Source organism: Blennius ocellaris (assembly GCF_963422515.1).
Source record: "Blennius ocellaris genome assembly, chromosome: 22".
In the NCBI taxonomy this organism is placed as follows: Eukaryota; Metazoa; Chordata; class Actinopteri; order Blenniiformes; family Blenniidae; genus Blennius; species Blennius ocellaris.
The window spans coordinates 12,401,757-12,424,818 of NC_137671.1; the positions used below are offsets into that span (position 1 = coordinate 12,401,757).

The window sequence follows — 23,062 nt, forward strand, 5'->3', positions numbered from 1 at the left end:
CACGGCCACGGTCCAAAAGACATTTTATTAACAGGATTATCCTCTTAGGGCTTCGAGGTGCAGATATTCTCTCCACACAGGGGACATTGGGATAAACGGACATATATTTTTTCATCATCTTCACAGCAGCACTTGGGATGGAGGTGATGTTGAAGAGGAAACATGATAGGAGAGTGCAAAGTGTGTGTGAGAGCACTTTCAATAAAGTGTAGTCACGGGAGAGCGGGTGAGGGATAGCAGACTAAGTTAAAAAAAAAAAAAAAAAAAAAAGACTCCTTCTGATTTACGGAGCCTGTGCATGCATGCCAAAGCATAAAAAGTTTTACCAATGTGTTTTTATATGATGGTTCCGAGTGCAGTTGTGCTTTGTTCATCTGGAAGCTGTCAGTCTCCCGTGATATTTGAATGCTCTTCCTCTCCTTATAAAGCAAATGGAGCCTCATTCTCCTTCCATTTCTCCACGCATAAACAACAATAGTTAAAACGTCTCCAGTCAATTAAGGCAAATTGGGGTTATAGATTTCGGTTCCGCGAAACGCAGCGCCCCCAAGGCCTCATTCACTGATAAGGTAGTGTACTTGTTTAGCGTGAAAAATGAGCACCATTTCAGCCTGTCATTTACTTATTGGCTGCTCAAAATATGGTTCCATCTGGCCTACCTCTTCTTTATTTTCACTGTGTGTGCCGTGTAGTCGCTATCCCTGCTTTGTAAATGTACAGCGAAGCCGGGCTCTGGACACAGATGCGCCTATTTTCTGGCCGGGAATCAACAGACAGTATATATGTATGTGTGTGTGTGTGTGTGTGTGTGTGTGTGTGTGTGTGTGTGTGTGTGTGTGTGTGTGTGTGTGTGTGTGTGTGCACACGTGTGACTCCCCGTGTCAGTGTGTATTCGCGGTTGTGTGTGGGGAGGAGATGTAAGGGGGAGGAGAGCTGCTGATGCTCTCAGGCTAGAGAGCATCTCGTCTGACATGACATGAACAAGAAGTGACAGCCGGAGAGGGAGGGAGGGAGTGGGGGAGGGAGTGGGGGGGGTGGCGGTGTAAGGAAGTGAGTCATGAGTAGGCTCAGCTATCAGGAGAGGTGATTAAGTCAAGCCCGTTCTCTGCTGTATAGTAAATGTTTAAAAACCACTCCGCTATTGCTTGTAAATTATCTGGTTTAAATAAAGGTCAGATTAGCCGGACTAGTGTGATTTGGATTAATTGTATTAATGTGGTGCATCTTACAGCTGGATTGTGAAGCATGTTGTGTAAATGCACTCAATGTAATTAACAATGGTAATCTAGTATATAGTACAGTGTAATACTGACAATGAAGTATACCATCATCAATAGTAACAGATATCCAAACAGTAGAAGATATAGCGTAAAATATATATTAGTTGTCTATAATATGAGGAAATGTTGACAATGACAGGTTGCTTAGCAACAACAGTCCTACCATCTCACCTCGTTGTAACTTACTCAAATGTCACAATATCAAATTCATGGCAGTTTTTTTTAACAGGGTGTTAAGTTAGTGAAGGTCGTCTCTCAATCTGAATGTTGCAGGTTCGATTCCCTGTCTGTCCAAGTGACTTTGAGCAAGATACTAAACCCCAAATTGCTCCCAGTAAATAGACTGAGCGCCGGGCGTGAGTGGGTGAATGTGGTTAACATTGGAAAGCACTTTGACTGTGAATCAGTGGATGTGAACTTCATTTAAAATCCCAAGATTGATAGGAAGGAAGGATCCTTATCCATTACATCTACTGGCATAAGGAGTGAATTACTTTGTAGGGCAGAACGCCCTTTGGGCTTGTCAGAGAGTTTTAGGGGAAACACAGCACCATCACAGGATCCGAGGGTCAGGAGAAGACCGGATTTTTCACTTGTGATTGTTTTTATTAAGAACTTTAACTAGAAATAAATGGAGGATAAATAATTCAAACGTTCTATTGAAACACAGATTTGTGCATCAGAATTGAAGTGTAATGGAGACAAATAGAAATAGCAAAATAAGCTTTAATGTAAATGTAGACTACATATTAGGGTGAGCCACATTTTATCTTTGGTTCAGGCTCATCTGCCTGCACATTGAGGATCCTTTCTTTAAGTGGTGGCTGGAGCCAAAACGACAGGCAACACCTTTACGACCAATTTCAGACCTACTGAACTAAGTAACTGAACTTAAGGAATACTCAAAAGATTAAAATAATGTTTCCAATATGGCAGACTTTAAACATTTTGTATCTCTCTTTATATATTCTGTGCAAGTATGATTAGAATTTCTGTCTCTCATAATGATTAAAAATAGATTGCATATATTATTATTGACCTGTATTATTAGTGATTAGTGAAATGATATATGAGTGGCGAGTGTGAGAGTAACTGTAAAGATAAGTGTTAATAACCGCTTCATTTCTCGAGCTTTTCTTTTAACTGCAGGAAATAGAAAAGTGAGTAGGAGGAGTATTTATTGTAGTAACAGTGCCAGTGAGGTCAGTGATGACACTAATTTGAGCAGCGTGTTGTTGTAGTGTATTCTCTTTGTGTGCAGATTTTCGCTGTGGTGTATGCAGCCTGTAAGGCAGAAGTGTACACTCAGCTATCTCGTTTCTTTTTTTTTTCTGCTGGAGCAGCATGTGTCACAGTCAAGTACTCACCTCATTAACTCTCTTTGTTCCCAGTAATCCATCTTAAAGTAGTGTGTGTGTGTGTGTGTGTGTGTGTGTGTGTGTGTGTGTGTGTGTGTGTGTGTGTGTGTGTGTGTGTGTGTGTGTGTGTGTGTGTGTGTGTGTGTGTGTGTGTGTGTGTGTGTGTGTGTGTGTGTGTGTGTGTGTTGGCATGTGCATGTAGTACACCATCCTGCTGTGCCAGTACGGAAAAGATCAGAGGCAGAAGGCGACGTCTTGACGCCACTATGTGATGCGTGTACAGTATTGAGGATTTTGAGATCAACTTGATTATTTCTCTTTTGAACATGCTGTCCCAAGCCAAAAATTTTTTTTTTTTTAAATACTGATAATGGCAGAGGAAGATTGATTTATCTTTCAGTAGTATAGATATGTTTGAAGTGAGGGGAGCAAAAAAAATGTCCTCACTCTCATGGTTCAATTATCATTCAACTTTTCTACCTCAACACAAAATTCCACATTAAAGAGAGGGAAACTTTTAAACCCCTCGCCCTGTTTTCAAAGTCACCTTTCACTTCAAACCTCATTTAACCTCTAAATTTCCCACGTCATATTTATCTTCCTTGAACCTACTGGACAGGATCTTTTGCTTTTTTTTTTAATTAAAGTCATTAAGCGAAGGTTGTCAGGTAATAGGAGGATTTTCTGCTTGAAGGCATTGTGTGTGTGTGTGTCTGTGTGTGTGAGAAGTAGCCAGTTGCAGACTTCTATCTGCAGTCAGTGTGTGGCTAATACATACAACTTGCAGACTGGCGCTTTGACTGGGAAGCGGATCGGTGAGACGCCTTCAGGCTTTTATCTCGGTTGTCCAAACGCGGGTTCATCCAGCCCACCGGTGAAGGAGCAAATACCATCACGCGGATGTGCTGCTCGGAAACCTGCTATCAATTTTAATGTACTTTCTTCTGCCCGAGTCCTTTTCTATACCCCTGCTTCCTGTCTAATCCCTCTCCCTTCTCCGTTGCTCCACAAGCTGCGTGGTGGATGAGATGGATTTCTCAGGCATGGAGCTGGACGAGGCCCTGAGGAAGTTCCAGGCTCACATCCGTGTCCAGGGAGAAGCCCAGAAGGTGGAACGTCTTATCGAGGCCTTCAGGTACTTAGAAGAACAAATTCACACCGTTTAACTCTGGATCTGTGGATATTGGAGGGGATGTTGAGGAGAGAGGGGGGAAAAAAACCCTACTAAACTAAACACTGTCACTCAAAAAGTACCTGAGGGGCTGCGCTTGTCTTGCAGTGCTTCAGATCCAATTTATGGGGTTTTTTGGTTGTTTTTTTTTAAGTAGAATACTGAAAAGTGCAGATGTGATTTGGGGAATACTTATTTTGTTAGATATGTGTTCAAGCATCGCAGCGCTAACCAAAACCATTACCTTCACCACCGTTCACACACAAAACGGGCATGTGAACAAGCTCTTTCATTTCCAAGAAATAATGTGAACCATGTGCAATAGATACACGTTATTCTTTACTTTCTGCACCGCTACACCCAAATGTTGACAATCCACTGAATAGCCCGACAGCGCTGTGTAATTTCTGACCACAAGTTAAGTGTTTGCCTGTTTGCCCCCCCCCCCCATGGAGTAACAACCACCTGTCACCGTTGTCAAGGTGCCCAATGAGGAGAAAACCTGCAGCATTGTCATAGTCAGTGGGCAGAGAGGTTGGCACTGATTATGTTTGGACATCAGGCTGACTCTGCGTGCTATCGGGAGCAGGAGGGGGAGGTGGAGGAGGAGCGATGAGCTGAAAAAAGGAAGGAAAGAGGGGAAGAAAAGGGAAAGAGGGAGGATGGTTTATAAATAACCAGCGTTGCATAACCGCCATTGCCTCTCTGTGCCTGCCTCCCTCCCCTCCTCCTGGGCTTTGAATGGCCTCCAAACACACACTCACACTCACACTCACACACACACAGACACAGAAAGAGAGAAATCTCCAAAGTAAGTGAAGGGGATTTGAAGCAGCAGTGAACAAAAAAAAAAGCAGTTAGCAAATTCTGTATCTGCTGCGTCAGTGTACCAATGAATGAGCAAATATGAACCAAATCCTGCAGATAAATTCAGGTAGACTTTTCTGCACAGTAGCCACATCTTTCAGAATCAATGTGTTTTATACCGGCATTATTTATGAAAAGCGATTTAGTTTAGTTTTTTTTTGTTGTTGTTTTGGGTTGTTTTTTTAAACATACCCTAATTATTCGATGTAGCTTTCATGACTAATCGATTACACCCTAAATGAAGCTAAACTGCATCGAGACAAATCCAATCAGTGAGAAGCATCATGTGCCAGACTTACCCTATCCTTCTTATGTGTGTTTTTATGTGCAGGATAGGAAAACGCTCACATTGAGGTTTTCTTCCCTGTGTTGAGGCGCACATGGATTCACAGGCAGGATTGTTGAGTCACAGTTTACACGCTCAAGAGGTGTGAATGAGTGTCTCTGTGCTTTGTTACTGAAACACTTTATCAAAATTCTCAAAAGCTTTTACAGTTTCACATGTATTGAAAAGCTTTTTTTCTTTCTTTTTTTATAAAATGGATGAGCTGTACAAACCTACGAGCGTTACCAACGTGCAACTCCACAGTAACACAAGGATGTTAGTTGCCATTCAGACAGCTGAGTGGGTTTTCAAACGAGGGTCACAGCCTTGATTTCCAAATGACGAGTGAATAAACACACACTAAGCTCACATGGTGCGCACACACACACACACACACACCTCCATTTCTCTGATTGTTCATACATGTGCCGTGTACTTTGCTGAAACGTTTCTGTAAAAGGGGTCAATTTATGGAACTACCCAGACAGGGAATCAAAAGAATCTAAGTCACATGCAAGATTTGAAAATTTGATTAAGACAAGCATGTTGTTAAAACACAACGAAATGAAATAAGAGCATCACAGTGTTTGTCATGAGAGAAAACTGATATGAGTGAGAGTGGCTGTGCAGGTCTCTTAGACTTCAATCAGTTTGTTTATTATGACCATTATAAAGTAATTAAATACAAAGGGGCAGTCTGCATGGGCATTTTTCTTTCTGCTCCCTTTCGTTCAGAAGTTTGGAAACTTTTGCTTGTGTATTTTATTGGTTTTTGTTTTGTCTTGTCAATTAAATAAAACAGACTAACTAACCAACCAACTAAATAATGTTTTTTCTTAAGCACAGACACATAAGCTCTGCATGCAAAACAAAAATATGCATCCACAAATGTTTTTGTAACCACACATGACAGCTGTATGTTCTGTCTACACTTTTTATTTAATCAAATTGTGCTCGTACATTGTCATATTCATAAAAAAAATGATTAGATTGTTTTTCTCCTGGGAGACAGTATTTCGGCGTAGCACGCACACAACCACCTACACTAGCATCGTTCAATCCATTAATGCTGGGGGCAACTCGCGGCTTCACATGAAGCCAGGGGGGAAATTAAAGCCATAACTCTCGTTTCAGTGGGACACCCTCATCATCAGCTTGTGTCACGACTATTACGAGCTTGTAGTTTGTTGAAAGATCCCTTTGTGTTTACAGCATAATGCGTCCTCATGGTATACTTGTTGTCTTTTCTTTGGGTGCTTTTCATCTTTTCTAAAATGACCGTATATCAGTGTCTTTTTTCTTATGCGTGCGTCCCTCCTCCCAAAGCAATCCCTCCCTCCTCTTTCCCCCTTTCCTCGGGCTCCAGTATAAAGGGCCTTCATCCATCATGCATAAAGACCTGATGTCTCTTTGATATATTACATTCACGTAAAAGCAAATGCTGTTCCGAAATATTGAAATAAAATGAAACAGTTTTGTCTTTTCTCTCACATTTATTAATTTTTTTTTCTTCCCCTCCCCCCCTTGCTTTCGGTCCCACAGCCAACGCTACTGCATGTGTAATCCTGATATAGTGCAGCAGTTCCACAATCCGGACACCATCTTCATCCTGGCCTTCGCCATCATTCTGCTCAACACCGACATGTACAGCCCCAACATCAAGCCGGACCGCAAGATGCTGCTGGAGGACTTCATACGCAATCTGCGAGGTGATGGACGGGGCATTTGTCTTCGACACATTAAAGGAGTTAAAATGACATTAATTAGTTGGCATAATCTGCTCAAGTGGGGAGGAGATCTGTTTTAGGGGCATAGATGCTTGAGGTACAGTGATATAATGTTTAGCCCTCTAGAAGTAGAATATTTATTATTAAGCTGGGCTTGGAGGGCTTTTTTTTCCTATTTTTTTTATCTGTGGAAGTATTACTGTTTCCTCTGACATGCAAGTGAAGTTAATTGGTGAATCTAAATTGCACTGTGCATGTGACTGTCTGGTGGATTCATCAATAGTCAGACGTATGGGCTCAAAGCAGTTTTATTTGGACAAATAGTATAGAAGACAGATTGGTGAGTGAATGAACTTCACTTGTAGCGCTAATAATGTTAAGATCACACATTTAAAAGTAGTATTGCAGGATACAGCTTCGTTTTCTGCTTAAATAACTCAAAAATACCAATAACACACATTTAAAATTAATTTTTTTTGAGGGAAGTAATAAAAAAAACAAAAACTGTCAATACCAGAGATTAAAACAAAATGCAGATTCCACAACAGGGTTTCCTTTGTTTGCCAGCTAAAAGTATAGATTCACCACAAAAATTAAATATGCCAGAGAGAGAAAAAATTAAGAAACCAGAATGTCCAGTTTTTTCTGACCACGACAAGCATCAGGCATCGACAACTAACTAAATCTAGCATTAATCTGCTGTGTCCTGCAGTGTTAATCCCAATGAAAGGGAGCGGCTGAGAGTTACTGTGAAATAGTGGTATTCCAAATGGAGAAATACTGGATAAGGAAGCGCATGCCAAATCCTGCTTTAGAGCAAGGCAGCAGATACAACCATGAATCAGTAGGAGTGTCTGACCGATTTTGGATCTGCATTCAATCACCCCCCCCCCCACCCCCAATAAATTTTATGGGATAAGAGTAAGGTTATATTTCTTCCCCTGCCGGTCTTGCTTTACATGTTCACTCACGGCGCTGCGGGTGAAAAGCACCTGTAAATCCTCCCTGTAATATGCAGACAGATGCTCGTTTGCCGAACGCTGACGAAGAAACAGGAGCGTCGTCGTTTTCGCTCTCCCCCCTGTGCAATCAATCAGGGACCGCTGAGGTCGATGCAGAACAACTTTAATAGATTCATCCAGACTGTTCCTCACAATTAAATTAAGTTGGAAAATCAATTTCAACATCTTATGCAAATTAAAATATGCCAGTCTCTCATGGTTTCTCTATTTTTCTTCTCTACTTTGCCCCCACCCCCCGTGTCTCCCTATCCGATTTCTTATCTTGTTTTCAGTCCGATTATGTTGTTTGTTTAGTCATCCGTCTTTCCCTCTTTGCATTCCGTTTCTCGCTCCTCTTTTCTTCCCAATCGGGTCCGTCTCATGCGCTGGCAGGAGAATAGTTTCGTTTGCTAACTGGCTAAGCTAAAATGCAATTATGCGCCAGACACGAGTGGTAATGAAGAACCAAGGAACATTTATTATCTCAATTAAAACAGATTGTCTGCATCAAAGCCGCTCCACAAAAGGGAAACATAACTGAAAACAGATTTTCCCATTTTGCCATAATTAATCTTGTATGCTTATTCACTTTGTTTTTCTGAATGGTTTTGGAATTTCAATCCGTTTTCCCCATGGTGGCCTCGCATTCATCAAGTTTTACGCGGAAGTGAAGTGGTGCGTTTTCTTTTGTTGAGTCCAGTTTAAAAAGGCTGATTGAGGATAAGTGTGCTTGCAGATCATCAAAAAATCCATTGGCTCTTGCTCGATATCTGGCTTGTTTTTTGGTGGGGGGGGTTTATGGATTTGGCCTCGCTGAGTCTGAATCTGGCAGATGCATTGAAGGACGGCACGGGGCGACCTGCTCTTTGGCAGGACGCTGACCTGGTTCTGCACTGGCTCAGTCTGCTTGGCTGACGTTGACCCGCCAGAATGGCCCCATTTGGATTTATCTTTCCTGACTTGGACGGAAACTCTTAGTTTTGTGTCTCAATAAAATACTTGGAAACAAGTTGTTTTCAACTTATTGCCAAGGTAATATATGCTTCCGAACATAATTTTCCAGATATTGAAGCATCCATGCCAGCCTCTTGTCAGACACATGGATGTCCACAACAGAACTCCATTAAATGTTTCAATGCACACAGTTGAGTTGAAGTCAGGAAAAAAAAAAGGGTAATAAAAATGCCACCTATTACTCCATACACACATATTTCCCTCTGGTCATCTCATCTCCCCGTGACGCCATAATGTGCACCGATGTCTTGGCAGTATCCCGCCGCGGCGTCACTTGTGGCGGCTTCATTTTCTCCAAACACATGCTGGCCCATTGAAAACCCAATGTAGCACGCAGCTCCGGTGCAGCTGTGTGGATATAATGGGGAGCATCTTGAGGGCAACCCGTCAGCCAAATGACATGTGGCTTCACCTGCGTCTAAATGCCTCGGCCTCCGACTGCGTATGCGTCGCAGACAGGAAATCCTCCCGGATCTCAACCTTTCACTCGCCAGTTAACCTCCTCTGTCATCACCTAATAGAGGCGATGACAGGCAGAAAGTCAAAGAAGAAGAGAGAGGAGGTTAAAAGGAATGTTGATTCTAACATTCTTTGCAGAAATTTGCAAATAACTTTACATATACTGAAGTAATTATTTGTATACATGGTCCTTGGGAGAATTGAGTACAATTCTTAATTAAAAAAAACACCGGGAAAAAAACCACATAAAATGCTTAGTACCTTTATTTTTTACTAAAATGTACAAAAAATTGAGAATTCTAATTACTCTGGTGCAGAAACTTGGACAGGGTGATTATAATTTGATTTCCAAAAGAGAACACTCGGATATACTCCATTGATACTCGAGGTTTAGTCACAAATGCCTCATGATTGTCATTTTTCTTTCATATAGAGAGAAAATCACCTAAAAAAATATTATCTCTTCATAACCTGACATGAATTCAGATTCTTTTCAACGTGCTTTAAAATGATCTCGTGGTTCAAACATAACAGCAATCATGTAACAAAATCTCTGAAATTAAAGAATGATAGAAATCATTTCTCTCCTGCAATGAAGATTTAACAAAATGTGTTTTTTTTCATCAAGTCTAACTGGAAAAATTTGAAATAATTCCTCAGCTATATACACTGCTTCAATAAAATCTATTCGACTGTACAAATATAAACAATAAAACAGCCTCTGCAAGAATGATCATGTTGATTTTTACATTGTTTCTTCAGTTCCTCTTAAAAGAAGTACTTTTGCATTTTTTGGGGCAGAATAGAGGTATTTCTCATACTTCTATTTGTTGGTTATCATATTATTTACCAGCCTAGTAGAGGTAGTAGCAGCAGCTGCAGTATTAGGAGTAGTAATAGAAGTACGAGAAGCATGCAACGGGCAGCTTCATTGGGAAAACTTTAATAATGTCCTTTACTTTACATTCAATTTAAATATGTGTCTTTTTATTTATTTGTTTTTTAACAAAAGAAAAATCTATGAGCACTTGATATTTACATGACTTTAAAACCCAAGTATGGTCTCGTATGTAAAAATATGTATGAACTTAAACAATGTAAAACTAAAATTTTGAGAGTATTAAACATTTCTTATGTGGTCTCTTGCTTCGTATAATTTATTATATTGCCTTACTTTGTTTTGTACAGATGTATTAATTTCCAGTTTCAGAAAGTCATACTGTTTCATCGTATCTGAATACACACGTTCTAATTTAACAATGTCAACACTGTTGCTTAGCCATTATCCAAGTATTTTACTACTCAAGTCATTTTTAGGGGATGTTTACTCTTTAATTTCCAATGAGTGAAATTATACTACGATAACTTGTTGATTTTAATGTTACATGCTTGTCGCCTGCTGCATTTCAGCCAGAACGGAGACGCTCTGGCTCCTCAGCCACCGTTAAAACAACTGTCACTCCATATTCGTCCAGACAGACATGGCTGTCTGGTGAAATTTACAAAACCCGTCCTGTGATGTGTGTGTGTGTGTGTGTGTGTACGCTTCGCGACTGATCAGCCTTTTTCTTGTTCAAGGTGTGGATGACGGCGCAGACATCCCCAGAGACATGGTGGTGGGAATCTACGAGAGAATACAACTGAGGGAGTTGCGCTCCAACGAAGACCACGTCACCTATGTCTCCAAGGTCGAGCAGTCCATCGTAGGCATGAAAACCGTAAGGAGACACACGGGCATGCGCACTATATGGAAATAAAGCCGTTTTTTTGTTTTGTTTTCTCAACCTGCACCAAAACTGAATATTCTACACACACACACGTGGAAACTTGTTGACTGTTATGCCAAGTCACCCGCTCATTTTTCAAGCCCTCATCACCATCACCTAGCCATGGTAGTGTTAGCGTAGCACATTTATTACTCATTAAGTGTCTCATCAGCAGCTCAATCATTACTGCAGGTCATTACTCCGGCTGTATACCTCATTAACAACCAAGATACGCGTCTTTTCTTCAAGCAGTTTAAGGTTAAAAGACTTTAATGCAAGATTTTTTTTTAAAATACACTTCCATAACCACGCTACGAGTATTTCTCTTCATTTTTTTTTTTTTTTTTTGTGGCTTTCAGAGTATTTGGTTTTATAATTGACTGATTACACAGGTCCATTTGGGAATATATCGCCTGTGCCCATTTAAAGTTTCAACAGCTTCGGGAATTAAAAATGAATCTTATCAGTGCTGAGGGCGTCTGATTTATTTACTTATGCAACACAGATGAAGAGCCTTTTTTTTCCCCCTGAAGGTCCACAACTAACTTTACAAACCTATATATCAAAGTTTTAGCAAATATAAATTAGTTAAAAATGTCATAAATGTTTAGACTATAAGTTGTTGGATATATTAAACTGATTGCACTGAATCAATGATCGATGATGAAAATGGTTAAAGGGAGCTTGAAGCTAAAAATTATTCTCTACATATATATTAGTTGTTAATATTAACTGAGCTGGCATACAGGAGCGATGATGCGACACTCATTCTGAGGCAGTAGTCGCCATAAGGATTTGTGGGGCAGCGTGAGCTGATCTCCTTTGGTAAAGGAAGCGTCAGTGTTTCCTCGACGAAAGGAGGTTCTAAAGGAAGCATGGAGCCTCCTTTCCTTAGCTTAAAGAGAATTCCAACGTCCCTTATCATGGCCACCACTTAAACACTTCTGGCGGTTAAAGAAGGTTAATCGTGTCCATGATCCATACATGTAAATGGTAGCGTCTCAATGTAAATCCTTATTTTAGATGATCATCGTGCATACACCCTGTTAACCTTCCAAATGACATTGAAACTCAAAAGAGCTGTTTCCTCTCTCTCTTGTGACTTTAAATGTCTCTTTCTTGATAGAGGAGTATCATATAGGATGACGGAGAGAGTGCTGTCACCGCCAAAACAATGATGGATTGTAGTGACAGGAAGTTTCTGCTGTGAGAAGAAGACGCAGATAAAGTTTCTTACTTTGTAATCACAACCCAGCAGGTGTCTGAATGCCTGCAATTGTATATTGTAAACTTCTTATCTCCAACACCAAGCAGAAGTAGCCTGCATGAGATTAGTTTCCCTCTATGACTGGTAAATATTTGATGACTCAATGAACGCTGGGTAGCGAGCCTCCTTGAATTAGATGAAGTAGCTTTATATCCACAAGTTTTCCTGTGAGCACTGTTCACACATCCTTTTAATATTTGATGAGGTTACCATTTGTAAAATGAGTTTAGTCTCGTAAATCCGTCCGTTAATGAAGATATTGGCAAATTCCTCTCAAACAGTTTCATAATAATCTCGTTGGGGCTCTTTCTTTTCCTTTTCCGGGGGAACGAGCAAGAGGCACTCCAGCCTAATGATATCTTCACATGTTTGTGACATTATTGTAATTAGAAAGCAGGGCTGAGCTGGAGTCTGCATGCCCTGTTGAAACAAGCGATAAGAGAGCAGCAGAAGAGGAGGAGATCATTCTTGGTGCATTGCAAATCTTTCTCACGCGGAGAGGGAGGGAAAATTGGAAAGGAAAACAGACACACCAAAAAAAAACAAAAAAAAACTTGAAGAAATGTTGTGCATATTTGTATTTCTCCTGGAATGAATTCGCCTGCTGCTGTTTGGATTGCAGCGGCGATCGAGCCCGGTAAGCCGGGCGAGACAAGTCAGACACGGGGGTGAAAGGGTGGGAACACGATTAGATCTCTCTCCGAAGGCATGAACCATTTTTGCAGGGTAATCTGCTTAAACCTGGAAAAGCACTTTAGTCCAAGAGGGCGAAGCCAGGCCTTTAAGGAAAGCTGGGGAAAAAAATCTTTACACTAGACCTCCAAGAGGAGTGCATTCATGCCAACACTTTCCCTAATCTGGTTTAGGCTTGAGTGCAAGCCAGGAACTAGATTTAGGTTTCGGAAATTGTTTTTCTATTAAAAACAAGACAGATTTAGTATTAGTGATATCTCTCCCACTACCTCTGTTGAAGGCTGCTGCATTTAAGTAACCAGAACCTTAAACAGACACAGATTTACTAATCTGTTAAGTGTTTTTCAAAGTGGCATGTATTTTTCTAAACCTTAGACAAGCTCAGTAAAATCATCAAATTCACTCTGTTTTGTCGCTCCAACCATCCTCCTCTTTGACACTTAAGAAATGCCTCTAGGCATCATGTTGGTTTTCTCTCTGTTAAAAGATCCTCGAAATGACTATGTTGAATGTGGTGCTATATAAATAAAGTTGAATTGGATTGAATTGAATTACTGTATGTAAAATAGGACAAATAAATGCCTTCCGTTATTTTGATGACATGAATTGTTAAACTTGGATTTAGATTTTTGTGAACAACTTTTTTGTGGATTAGGTTTGATCCCACGCATTTTCCTGTCCATATTCCTACATTTCTTACAGTTTAAAGAGAACAGAAGAACCATACACTTGAAGCATGTGTGAAGCAGTGGAAATGTGTTCTTACAATATAAAGCGAATGTAGCCTTTGACGAGATTCACCTGCTTCCTGATCGTGTAACCTTTGCGTTAATATACATAAGCAGACCAAAATGGAGATGTTGTCTTCTGAAGAGGTTGCTTTTATGCAGCCGTCCTTGCAGATGATCAGTTCCAGTATGTTTTCTTCACACGACAGGTATTACCTGATGTACTACAGAGAACACAGTCTGAGGAGTCTTTTCACACTAAAGGAAATCTGACTGTTGTATACAGCGAGACTATTACCTTGAGCATACTGCTTTGAAGTCCTATTCACAATAAAAAAAAAAAAGTGAAAAAGTGGGAAATGACTAAACTCTAGTGGGGATTGTTTACAGATAATATACACATATTATCATAATGTCATGCAAAAACAGAGCATTGTGTGTCCAATACCCCTTAAAAATGTGATCTTGCAACCATACAGTGAGGGAAATGCTTCCTCAGATTAGAAAACATCTCTATATTTACTCAAGATGATACATAAAGTGTCCTGTTTTTATTTCTGTTAGTCTTCATCACTCCTGAATCATTCATGTGTCATTTCATGAGAATAACTCAAGATCTAATTTTACTTCCTGAATCTTTGTTTCCACTGGGTTTTTTTTAGGTTCTCTCCGTCCCTCACAGAAGACTAGTTTGCTGTAGTCGACTTTTTGAGGTGACCGATGTCAACAAGGCCCAGAAACAAGCAGCACACCAGAGAGAAGTCTTCCTTTTCAACGATCTCATTGTGGTAAGTACTTTAAAGCTTTTTTTTTTTTTTACTCCCAATTAAATGGAGAATAATTAATGATTCAGACTGACAATTTGTTCCAGTTTTTTATTGTTGTGTTTTTTTTCTTGTATTCTTTTGAAATGGATATTTCTGCTACACCGTCAAGTTTCAAAGCTGCTTATTCTTCCGTGACAGCTGCAATGCACCATCACCTACTTCAAGGCGCCTCCTTTTTTTTATGTGGTTTCATAACTCAGGCCTCTCCGGCCATTTCTTTTAATAATAGATCGTGGCGAACGCAGCCTTTCAGTGCGTCAATACGCAGAGATGTGTTCGCAGCAAAAGCAGCGCTACAGGCTGTGTTTTCACCAGAGTCACGGCGCAGATTGGAAAACTATCAAGGGTTTAATGTTGGACGTAATGTGCTCATTAGGGGTCATCTATCCACAGTATTTAACTGCTCTCATAATTACGTCAAGTGTTGATCTCGGTCTCGGCTGCAAACAGCAGAGCAGCCATTTTTATTTTCCTTCTTTTTATATCAAAGCATGAAAGTAATTGGGAGCTCCTGGAAAGGAGGTTTAAAAGGCCGATTTGAAATAAAAGGAAGAAGAGAGTGATTCTCCAACATCACAGTGGATTTTTTTTTTTCTTGTTCATTTGGCACTTAAAGTTAGTGGTGTGATATATTCCAGCTAGAGCATTTTCTCATGTCGGCTTTGAAAGCAGGTTTGAAAGATTTTACTACGAAATGAGAGTGATGAATTGGAATTGGGCTCCTGTTCTAGCTGCTTGAACATGTCAAGAAGCATTTTAAACTGCCAATGTGATATATTGGTTTTAATACTCCACAGTAGCGCTGCCGAGCAGATCTCATCGTTCTTCATCCGGAACGTCATTCAATGAAAAACCTATAACATCTCTAATACATCCTGATAAAAAAAAAAACTTGTTTCTGCATACATATTTGGCATCTTGTGATAAAACTGGAGCTCTAAGAAGGTTGTAATGTACGTTAACATTGACTTGTCTGCCATTTGAATTACTTTCAAATGATCAAAATGTTCTTTCCGAGCCGTGTTGCTCTGTGATGTGGAAATCTTAGTTCTATTTAAATAGTTCGGAAGTGTCAAGAAAATAGAAATGAAATATTTTAATGGGGGCTCCTGTCATTCAAAGCTGGGTTTTTTTCTTCTTCTTTTTTTTTCCAACGCAGATCTTGAAGCTTTGTCCAAAGAAAAAGAGCTCTGCAGCCTACACTTTCTGCAAAGCCATGGGCCTTCTTGGCATGCAGTTTCACCTTTTTGAAAATGAATGTAAGTGACAGTGACAAATAAATCTTTGTTGAAGCACATCATATTTATCAAAGTGGTAGACATTGAGTCTTGATCTGACCTTGGCATCTCAGTGATATAATCGAGTAAATCCATTTGACAATGGCTGTATGACTTATTGATTTATCTAAAAGGGTTTAATGTATGCACAATGGGTATTTCTTTCTTTATCACCGACATCGCCCCGCTCTGCTTTTTGAATTATCATCCATCCAGCCTCTTCAGTCTATTCTCCATGACATTTTGCCAAAAAATATTTAAAAATTCTGCTAAAGTGCTTGTTTTTGTAAAAAAATAACAAAAAGAAAAAAGTCTGAAACACCTCCAGTTTAAATGGACCGTTTCCAATATTTTTGCTCCATTCACACCTGTTGGAAACCCAGTAACATCTTGTAAGTGAATCGTTAAAACACGTCTGTCCTCTAACCTCCACAGTCTACCCTCATGGAATCACCATCCTCTCACCGTTTGGCTCAGACAAAAAGCAGGTACTCCACTTCTGTGCCCAAAGTGCTGAGGAGCTGCTCAAGTTTGTGGAGGACCTGAAAGAATCGATCGCTGAGGTGTCGGAAATGGAGCAAATACGCATCGAGTGTGAGTACCTGTGACAAATATTTACCTCTTCCTTTAAAAGACATTAAAGGACAATGAAGAAAATGACCTTCCATATCGCTGCTCCGGATAATGGTGAGTTATGTGCTCGCCGACAGTATGTCTATTTATTTTCCATTTAACATCCAAGAGCCGCTGTGTGGAGAAAGTTCAAGCAAGCACATGAAGAAAAATACAAACTCCACAAAACCCGGTTTAAACCCATGGGCTTCCATCATTGTGGCCCTCCGACATATCCAACTTTCACCTCCAGCCTTCAGTTTCTGTACCTGGACGGGTTGAGAAAGACAGAAAGTCACATTCACTTTCACACGAGTCAGCAATTGGCCTAAAAAGCCTGTTTCCTTGGCTGTGGAAGGAAACTAGAGTATTCAAGCACCCTCAGGGAGAACATGAAAATTCCGCACCCTGAAACCCTAAACCGAGGCTCCATTTACACGGCGACATTTCAAGTGAAAACACATAATTTCTGCATTTTCAGTTCAGAACAGTTTCGTGTTCGCGCTACGGGAGACTCTCAACTATAAAATTACCAAGTCCCGCTGGGGGTCATGACACTCTGGAGCCCTCCATTGTTGTTGCTGTCCATCTTCTCACGCGAGTGCAGAGGAACTATTGACTGCAGCTGTGGTGCACATGTGCAGTTGCAGCATTTCAGAAAAGGTGCATTATCTCCATCCATCCATCCATCTTCTTTCCCGCTTATCCAGTTCAGGGTCGCGGGGACTGGCGTTATCTGCCCTTTACAATTTGAACAGGGAAAACTTGTAAACGAGGCCGGAGACTCAAACTCGGGACCTTCTCTCTATAAAGAACAGTGCCAACCACTACACCACTGTACAGCCCCGCCCTCCTACATAACATTCATGAAGCAGGCTTAGACATAAACGCTACGAAATACTTCAGTGAGAATTTTCCATAAATAATATTGAATCTGCACAACCTAAAGATTGCCTAAATGCATTTGTCATTCACTTGCTGTAACTCACTGGACTGCCTTCATGCATTGTGGGTAAATCTAAAGCGTCTAAATTCCTCATATTAAAAAGCACCCTGCAACAAAAGAATGATTAACGTTTTATTATGTTTTGAATCAAAGTAATTTCACACCTTTGAAAATTAGAGTCGACTGTTGGTCCGGTTAATTCTGTGTCAGGATCAATGCATACTTGGATCAGAGATGCGAGTCAGACGTCATCCTTCATTTTTTTTTTTTTTATGACGCACTGACTTGGAGTCACTATTTTGTTCATGTAGGTGCACTCGCTTTGGCGTTTTGTTTCCTTTGGTGCACTGCAGCTCGAACAGACTGCAGGAGGGCAGCAGAGTAGATTGAAGGTGAAAATAGGCCGACGTTTCCTCAAAGCAGCCGGGCGTCTTAAGTTGTTTGGGCTCGCGTGCATCAGAGACTCTCCACACAATCAGCCGTTGCTGCTTACACTCGCATGTACTCACACATGGAGATTCCTGACTATCCGGAGCCTGGCTCCCGCCAGCGGGCGTCAATGAGAGCGTCCCTGTTGGGATTTGAGGCAACTGCCTCAGCCTTCACGGTGGGAGGTAGGTGCCTGCAGCCCGCGGAGAGCAAGCAGCAACATATGGAGACAGGCGAGGGGTTGACAGAAGGAAGTTATTTATTTTTTTCTCTGCAGAAACGCACAAAGGATAGACAGCTACCTCCAACAAAAAAAAAAAAAGTAAAACACACATACGCTGTCACACGCATACAAATGAGAATACAAGTTGAGACACTTTTTTGGGGATTTGCAAATACAAACTTCTACTCGGGATGTGAAAAAAAAATTAACATTTGCAGAATATGCAACACCAACGCTGCAATTTGGTGGAGTTTTGTTTATTGCTGGATTTCTCTTGTACGTGGCTCCATTTTAAAGTAGGACGGTTTATAATGGAATTGATTATCATACTACAGTCGCCAACTCTCTCTTTACCAACAGAGATCCAAAAATGGATGAAGTACATCATTTATGTTCACTGTTCAATCAATAGAGATATAATGTATGTATTTGCGATGAATAGATGGAGCTGTGTGTGCGGAGAACATGCAAATTAAATGTATTCTCAATAGAGAACTAGTTTTTCGTCAGAGTTAGAGTTAGAAAGCACTGCAGTGCCACAAACAAAACATTTAGTAATCATGATTGGAAATGGCATGCAATTACCATCAAGTGTGAAGTTTAATTAGTGAGAAGGAGAGTTGCATTTTGAGATTGCAAAGCGAGCGAGGGAAGGAGGAATAGAGGCGCCGACTTCTGGAAGAAGGCTGTCTGACAGGTAACAGTGTCAGTCTTTCACCGTCTCCGTCGACCCAGTCTAATACACTTCCTCTGCTCTCTGTCGTGGTGATCGTGACGATGATCATCTTTTTTTGGTTTTCTCTCCTCCACAGGGGAGCTGGAGAAGCAGCAGGGAGCCAAGGCGCACTCGGTAAAGAACAATGGCACACAGCTCGAGCTGCGTGGCAAACAGGGCTCCCCATCAGGTGCGTGTGTGTGTGTGTGTGTGTGTGTGTGTGTGTGTGTGTGTGTGTGTGTGTGTGTGTGTGTTGCTGCTTTTTCGAATCCATTGTAGAGACTGTGAATGTAAGGATGCACATACCAGTGAATTAAAGCAGCTTTTATGAATTGATCGTCTAAGAGTGACCACATACGTATGTATTTCAAGACTTGTGGTTTTTCAGCTTCAAAAACACTGTATTAGTTATATTTTTCTTACTTAAATAACCTTAAATCTTCCCGTTTTGGAATTTATGACAGAAAATGAAATGCTTACCTTGTTTAACACTTGACTTGAGTCTATATCTGAAGTTTATGATACATTCTGAAGAACTGAGCTTTGTTTTACTTTTGGCAACTCAGACCAGTAAAATAATTATGCCTCTGAAGGCAGCAAAGCCCCAATAGATGAACTTGGGGAGGCTCCCAAAACTAATGAAATTGAGGGCTGGTAAGGAGGTTTCTCTTTTATATTTAAACTCCTGAGTAGAAACAAATGCTGACTCAGCACTGAAAAGGTACCAGCATTTCTAAAGACCTTGCTTTCAAATCCCCGGTGATATTTAAATGCAACAACAGATCAGGTATCAGGACTTAACTAGGAAAGCTCTTCATGCCATTTTTTAATGGTAGTTTTACTCAAGTGATTATCTAATGGCTCTATGTATTAATAATTTCCATAGCTGTGATCTTTTTGCTTTCTGTTGTCTGTCTCAAAAAAGGCTCCTGACCTCAATAATGTTTTTCTGAGTAAAGTTTATTCACCCACATATACGATATGCAGATAAACACTGTCAGAAAGCGGTATTGACCTCAAAATGAAAAAGCAACGCTATTCTTGTAAAGCAGGTCAAACTATGACTCTAACTTCGAACACAGTCCCTGTTTGGAGGCTTGGCATTAGATAACGTCAACAAATACACTTATCAGCCAACAGACGTTAAGATGTATGTTTTATTCCTCTTTTACAAGAAATGTTGATGAGTAACTGTGTCTGTTCCTGTCTTTGTAATAGAGGCTGAGTATCACCTTTCATTTCTTTTCATTTTCAATCAAATAATTTAATTCATGTTCCTAAAATATTTAATGCTGCAGTGTAAGAGCAGTTTTTTCTTTCCTTTCCATTGTACCCCATTCTTTAGGAAACCAGGAGGTAGATGACAGAAGTGGACACAATGCACTCGAGGTAAGTGCTTAGCGGCAGGTCCATTTCCCAAACAACAGGTAAGTCAGCGCAGTGAGAGGCAGTGCAGTGTGTCAGGAAAAGCAGCAGGATGAGATAGGAAGAAATCCCAGGGCTGGTCATATCTCTCAGACCAGAGGCGTCAAGCAAGTGTGGGTGAAGAGTGCATGAGAGAGCGATTGCGGCTGGGTAAAGTGCTGCGGGCATGTGAGGTAACCCAAATCAAACAAAACAAAACAAAGAAAATATGAGATTAAAGGAATCCATTGTCGTGGCAAAAAGGAGAGATGGTGGTTTTTTGGGGGGGAGGAATTAATACAATCACGGCAGTAGGAACAGGTTCTCCTCACATTGAAAATGCATCAGACTCAAAGGCTTAAATATTACCACGAAGCCTTAAAAGGAATAGGTTGTAATTAGTTTCACAAGCTCGGGCAGAAATTGTGACTCCTTTGGGGGCTTTGAAGCAGAGGAGGGGGAAAAAAAACAAAAGAGGACCAAGCAGTCACTGCTAAAAGTAGCAGGGGACTTGTGTGGAATACATAAGCCATGTGCGAGTACGGCGTCATTCTGCATGGAGACCTTAATTAACACAGCAACATGCAGGCGGATAAATTTAACGCTCATTTGACCCAAAGTCGTCACCTCCTCGCCGCGTGCCAGACCTCGGGGGGGGCTTCTCTATGTGAACATTTGGCCCCGGCAAGAGAGGAGGCCGCTCTGCAGTACCAATGAGATTGCGCAATTATCATCCCAGAGGCATCCGATGGCCTTTTCCCTGCCACTTTTATGTGTGTGGCTGTGGAGTTTAGGGCGGAAGAGCCAAACGCACAGGGTCAACTTGACATTCGGTGGCTGTTTAATTCCTCGCAGCTCTCTCCGGCAATATTTGACGCTGTAAATTTCCACTCAGGTGCCGAGCTTAGCGGGAGTAATTACATTTACCTCACAGTGAAATCCTTCATTTTCACAGCTGTTAATGCCTCTGCATTGATTAAAGCCAAACATGCATTATTTACGACATACGGGATGATTAAAGTCAGAAACACAGGTCTTTCCTGCGATGGTAAGCATTTGCTCATTTTATGCTTGTAGTGCAAATTCGTTGTCTCTCGGTCTGCGTTCACATCTGAGGTTTGATATTCAGTGTCCTGTTCAGTGTGAAAGCAACAAACCACAACAGTTAGACCATATTAGCAGAATAACAATGACCAGTAATAGTTTATTCTGCTGAAAACCTGCTCAAATGTACATAGTTTTATTATTTGACATCAACGAGAGGCCTCTTCTCCTATTTTCCAATAATATGTGCTTCTCTGGTACGGCTTCACGGTTGTCTGAGCTACCTTCACCGGCCAACTTCCCCTCTGCCATGCAGCCCACAGTAAATGTCAGGAGCTGGTGGGGAGCCGCGAGCTGTCAAAACACATTTGTGTACCAAAGCAGGATGGTTCACTCCAGAAAAGAAAGAAAAAAAGGAAAACTCCAAGGACACTACATGTCATGACAGGCTGTTAATCTTTGAAGTTCTGGTAAATAATGTCTTGGAATTCTAATTTTTAATTGTCCACCTCCAAGGAAACAGCAGGGACAATTAAATAGAAAATATTTATCCTAATTTGTATTCATATTCACAGTCAATACACGGGAATTAAATACCACAGAAAGGGCAGCGCTTAATAACAAAACAAACACAAGGTCGTGGAGAAACAGAAATGATAGTTGGGGGGTCTTATTTTTTATTTTTTTTAAACACGACTAAAAGCCAAACTCTAAACATGCCACCTCACCTGAGGTGAGGCCAGTGTCCTAATTAGTCCTTTTAAAACCTGCCAGCTGTTCTCCAGGTGCAACCAGTTAAGCTCATGCTGCTCAGAGGAAGGCGAAGTGCATGCAGCTCAAAGTGCAGGTTTACAATGGGAGAGAAAAACGACAGTGAGGAAAATCTGCAGTTTGGATTTTTACAGTGAGGACAAACAAATATATTTTAGTTGAAGGGTATAGAGCTTTGCCTATTTCTATAATGCGCCATCAAGCTAACCCCTAGTGATTACAGTACAATCACAGACAATAATTTTGTAGAAGTTGGAGCAGCGTATCACTGTAGGTCTGCAAAAGAGCAAATCCTGATGCTTTTGCTGCATTTCAAAATCTATTTGTGAGTTCAACTACATATAGCCTCAAAACCCAAGGGTCCATTGTGTTTAGCTTTTACTCTCAAAATTGTCCCTTTTCCCGAGACGGTGAGAATATGACCACGCTTAGTTTATTTAAATGTCACTGGTCCATGTTGCAGGCAGTTAACCTGCATTGTAGCAGGTCTGAACTTGTGCCGGGACCCATCTGTTCAGGAGTAGTGGTCAATTTGGATTTTGCATATCAAGGTTTAGATAACAACACTCACATCTGCTCAAACTAACAAAACGATTGCACCTGTGTTTTTTTTCTCCAATCAAATCAAACCTGTCAAGTGTGAATATTTAATTTCCTTCATAATTCCCTGCATCATATTATAGCTTGTTCTAAAAAATCCCAAATATATTCACTTCAATTTGATTCATAACACATTTTAACTAAGCACAGGGTCTAGAAAATACACATTGGCTATTAATCTGAATTTTTGAGCAGTGAAACTGAACTTTTATTCCTCCTGAGAAATTAAAACTTTTGAAAGGCGCCGGAAAGTCAGTGAAATCGTTTATTTTTTAATCTGAAGTGCTGCGGAGCGCAGTGATACTGTAGTTTAAGTCTATGTGCAGGAGAAATAGCAGTTGGCAGATTGAAAAGGAGCAAATGTTAATGGAGTTCTTTCACCATAAGAGTTACATCAGCCACTGTGAGTGAATGGAGAATGCCGCTGTAAGCCCTTTCTTACCTCAGATACCTCACATTAAGAGTCTATTATGTTGCAGGAGAATTGCCACTGACCTCGTTCACTCAGTCTCCATTTGGAAGAGGTTTGGTGGGAAAGTATGGTCTGATCCACACACT

At 40.7% G+C, this 23,062-nt stretch overlaps 1 protein-coding gene across 1 annotated transcript in view; it reads left to right on the forward strand.

Annotated features, from left to right (window-relative positions):
* Nucleotides 1–23,062, forward strand: part of iqsec3a (IQ motif and Sec7 domain ArfGEF 3a) — a gene marked incomplete at both ends in the record, with an annotated part of 93,067 nt that overhangs the window by 67,646 nt on the left and 2,359 nt on the right. The window contains 8 exons of the mRNA XM_080517968.1: nucleotides 3,651–3,773; nucleotides 6,544–6,710; nucleotides 10,781–10,920; nucleotides 14,319–14,444; nucleotides 15,643–15,742; nucleotides 16,196–16,354; nucleotides 18,783–18,875; nucleotides 20,031–20,074. Coding sequence (XP_080374094.1) covers nucleotides 3,651–3,773; nucleotides 6,544–6,710; nucleotides 10,781–10,920; nucleotides 14,319–14,444; nucleotides 15,643–15,742; nucleotides 16,196–16,354; nucleotides 18,783–18,875; nucleotides 20,031–20,074 — 952 coding nt within the window. The remainder of the gene's footprint in view (nucleotides 1–3,650; nucleotides 3,774–6,543; nucleotides 6,711–10,780; nucleotides 10,921–14,318; nucleotides 14,445–15,642; nucleotides 15,743–16,195; nucleotides 16,355–18,782; nucleotides 18,876–20,030; nucleotides 20,075–23,062) is intronic.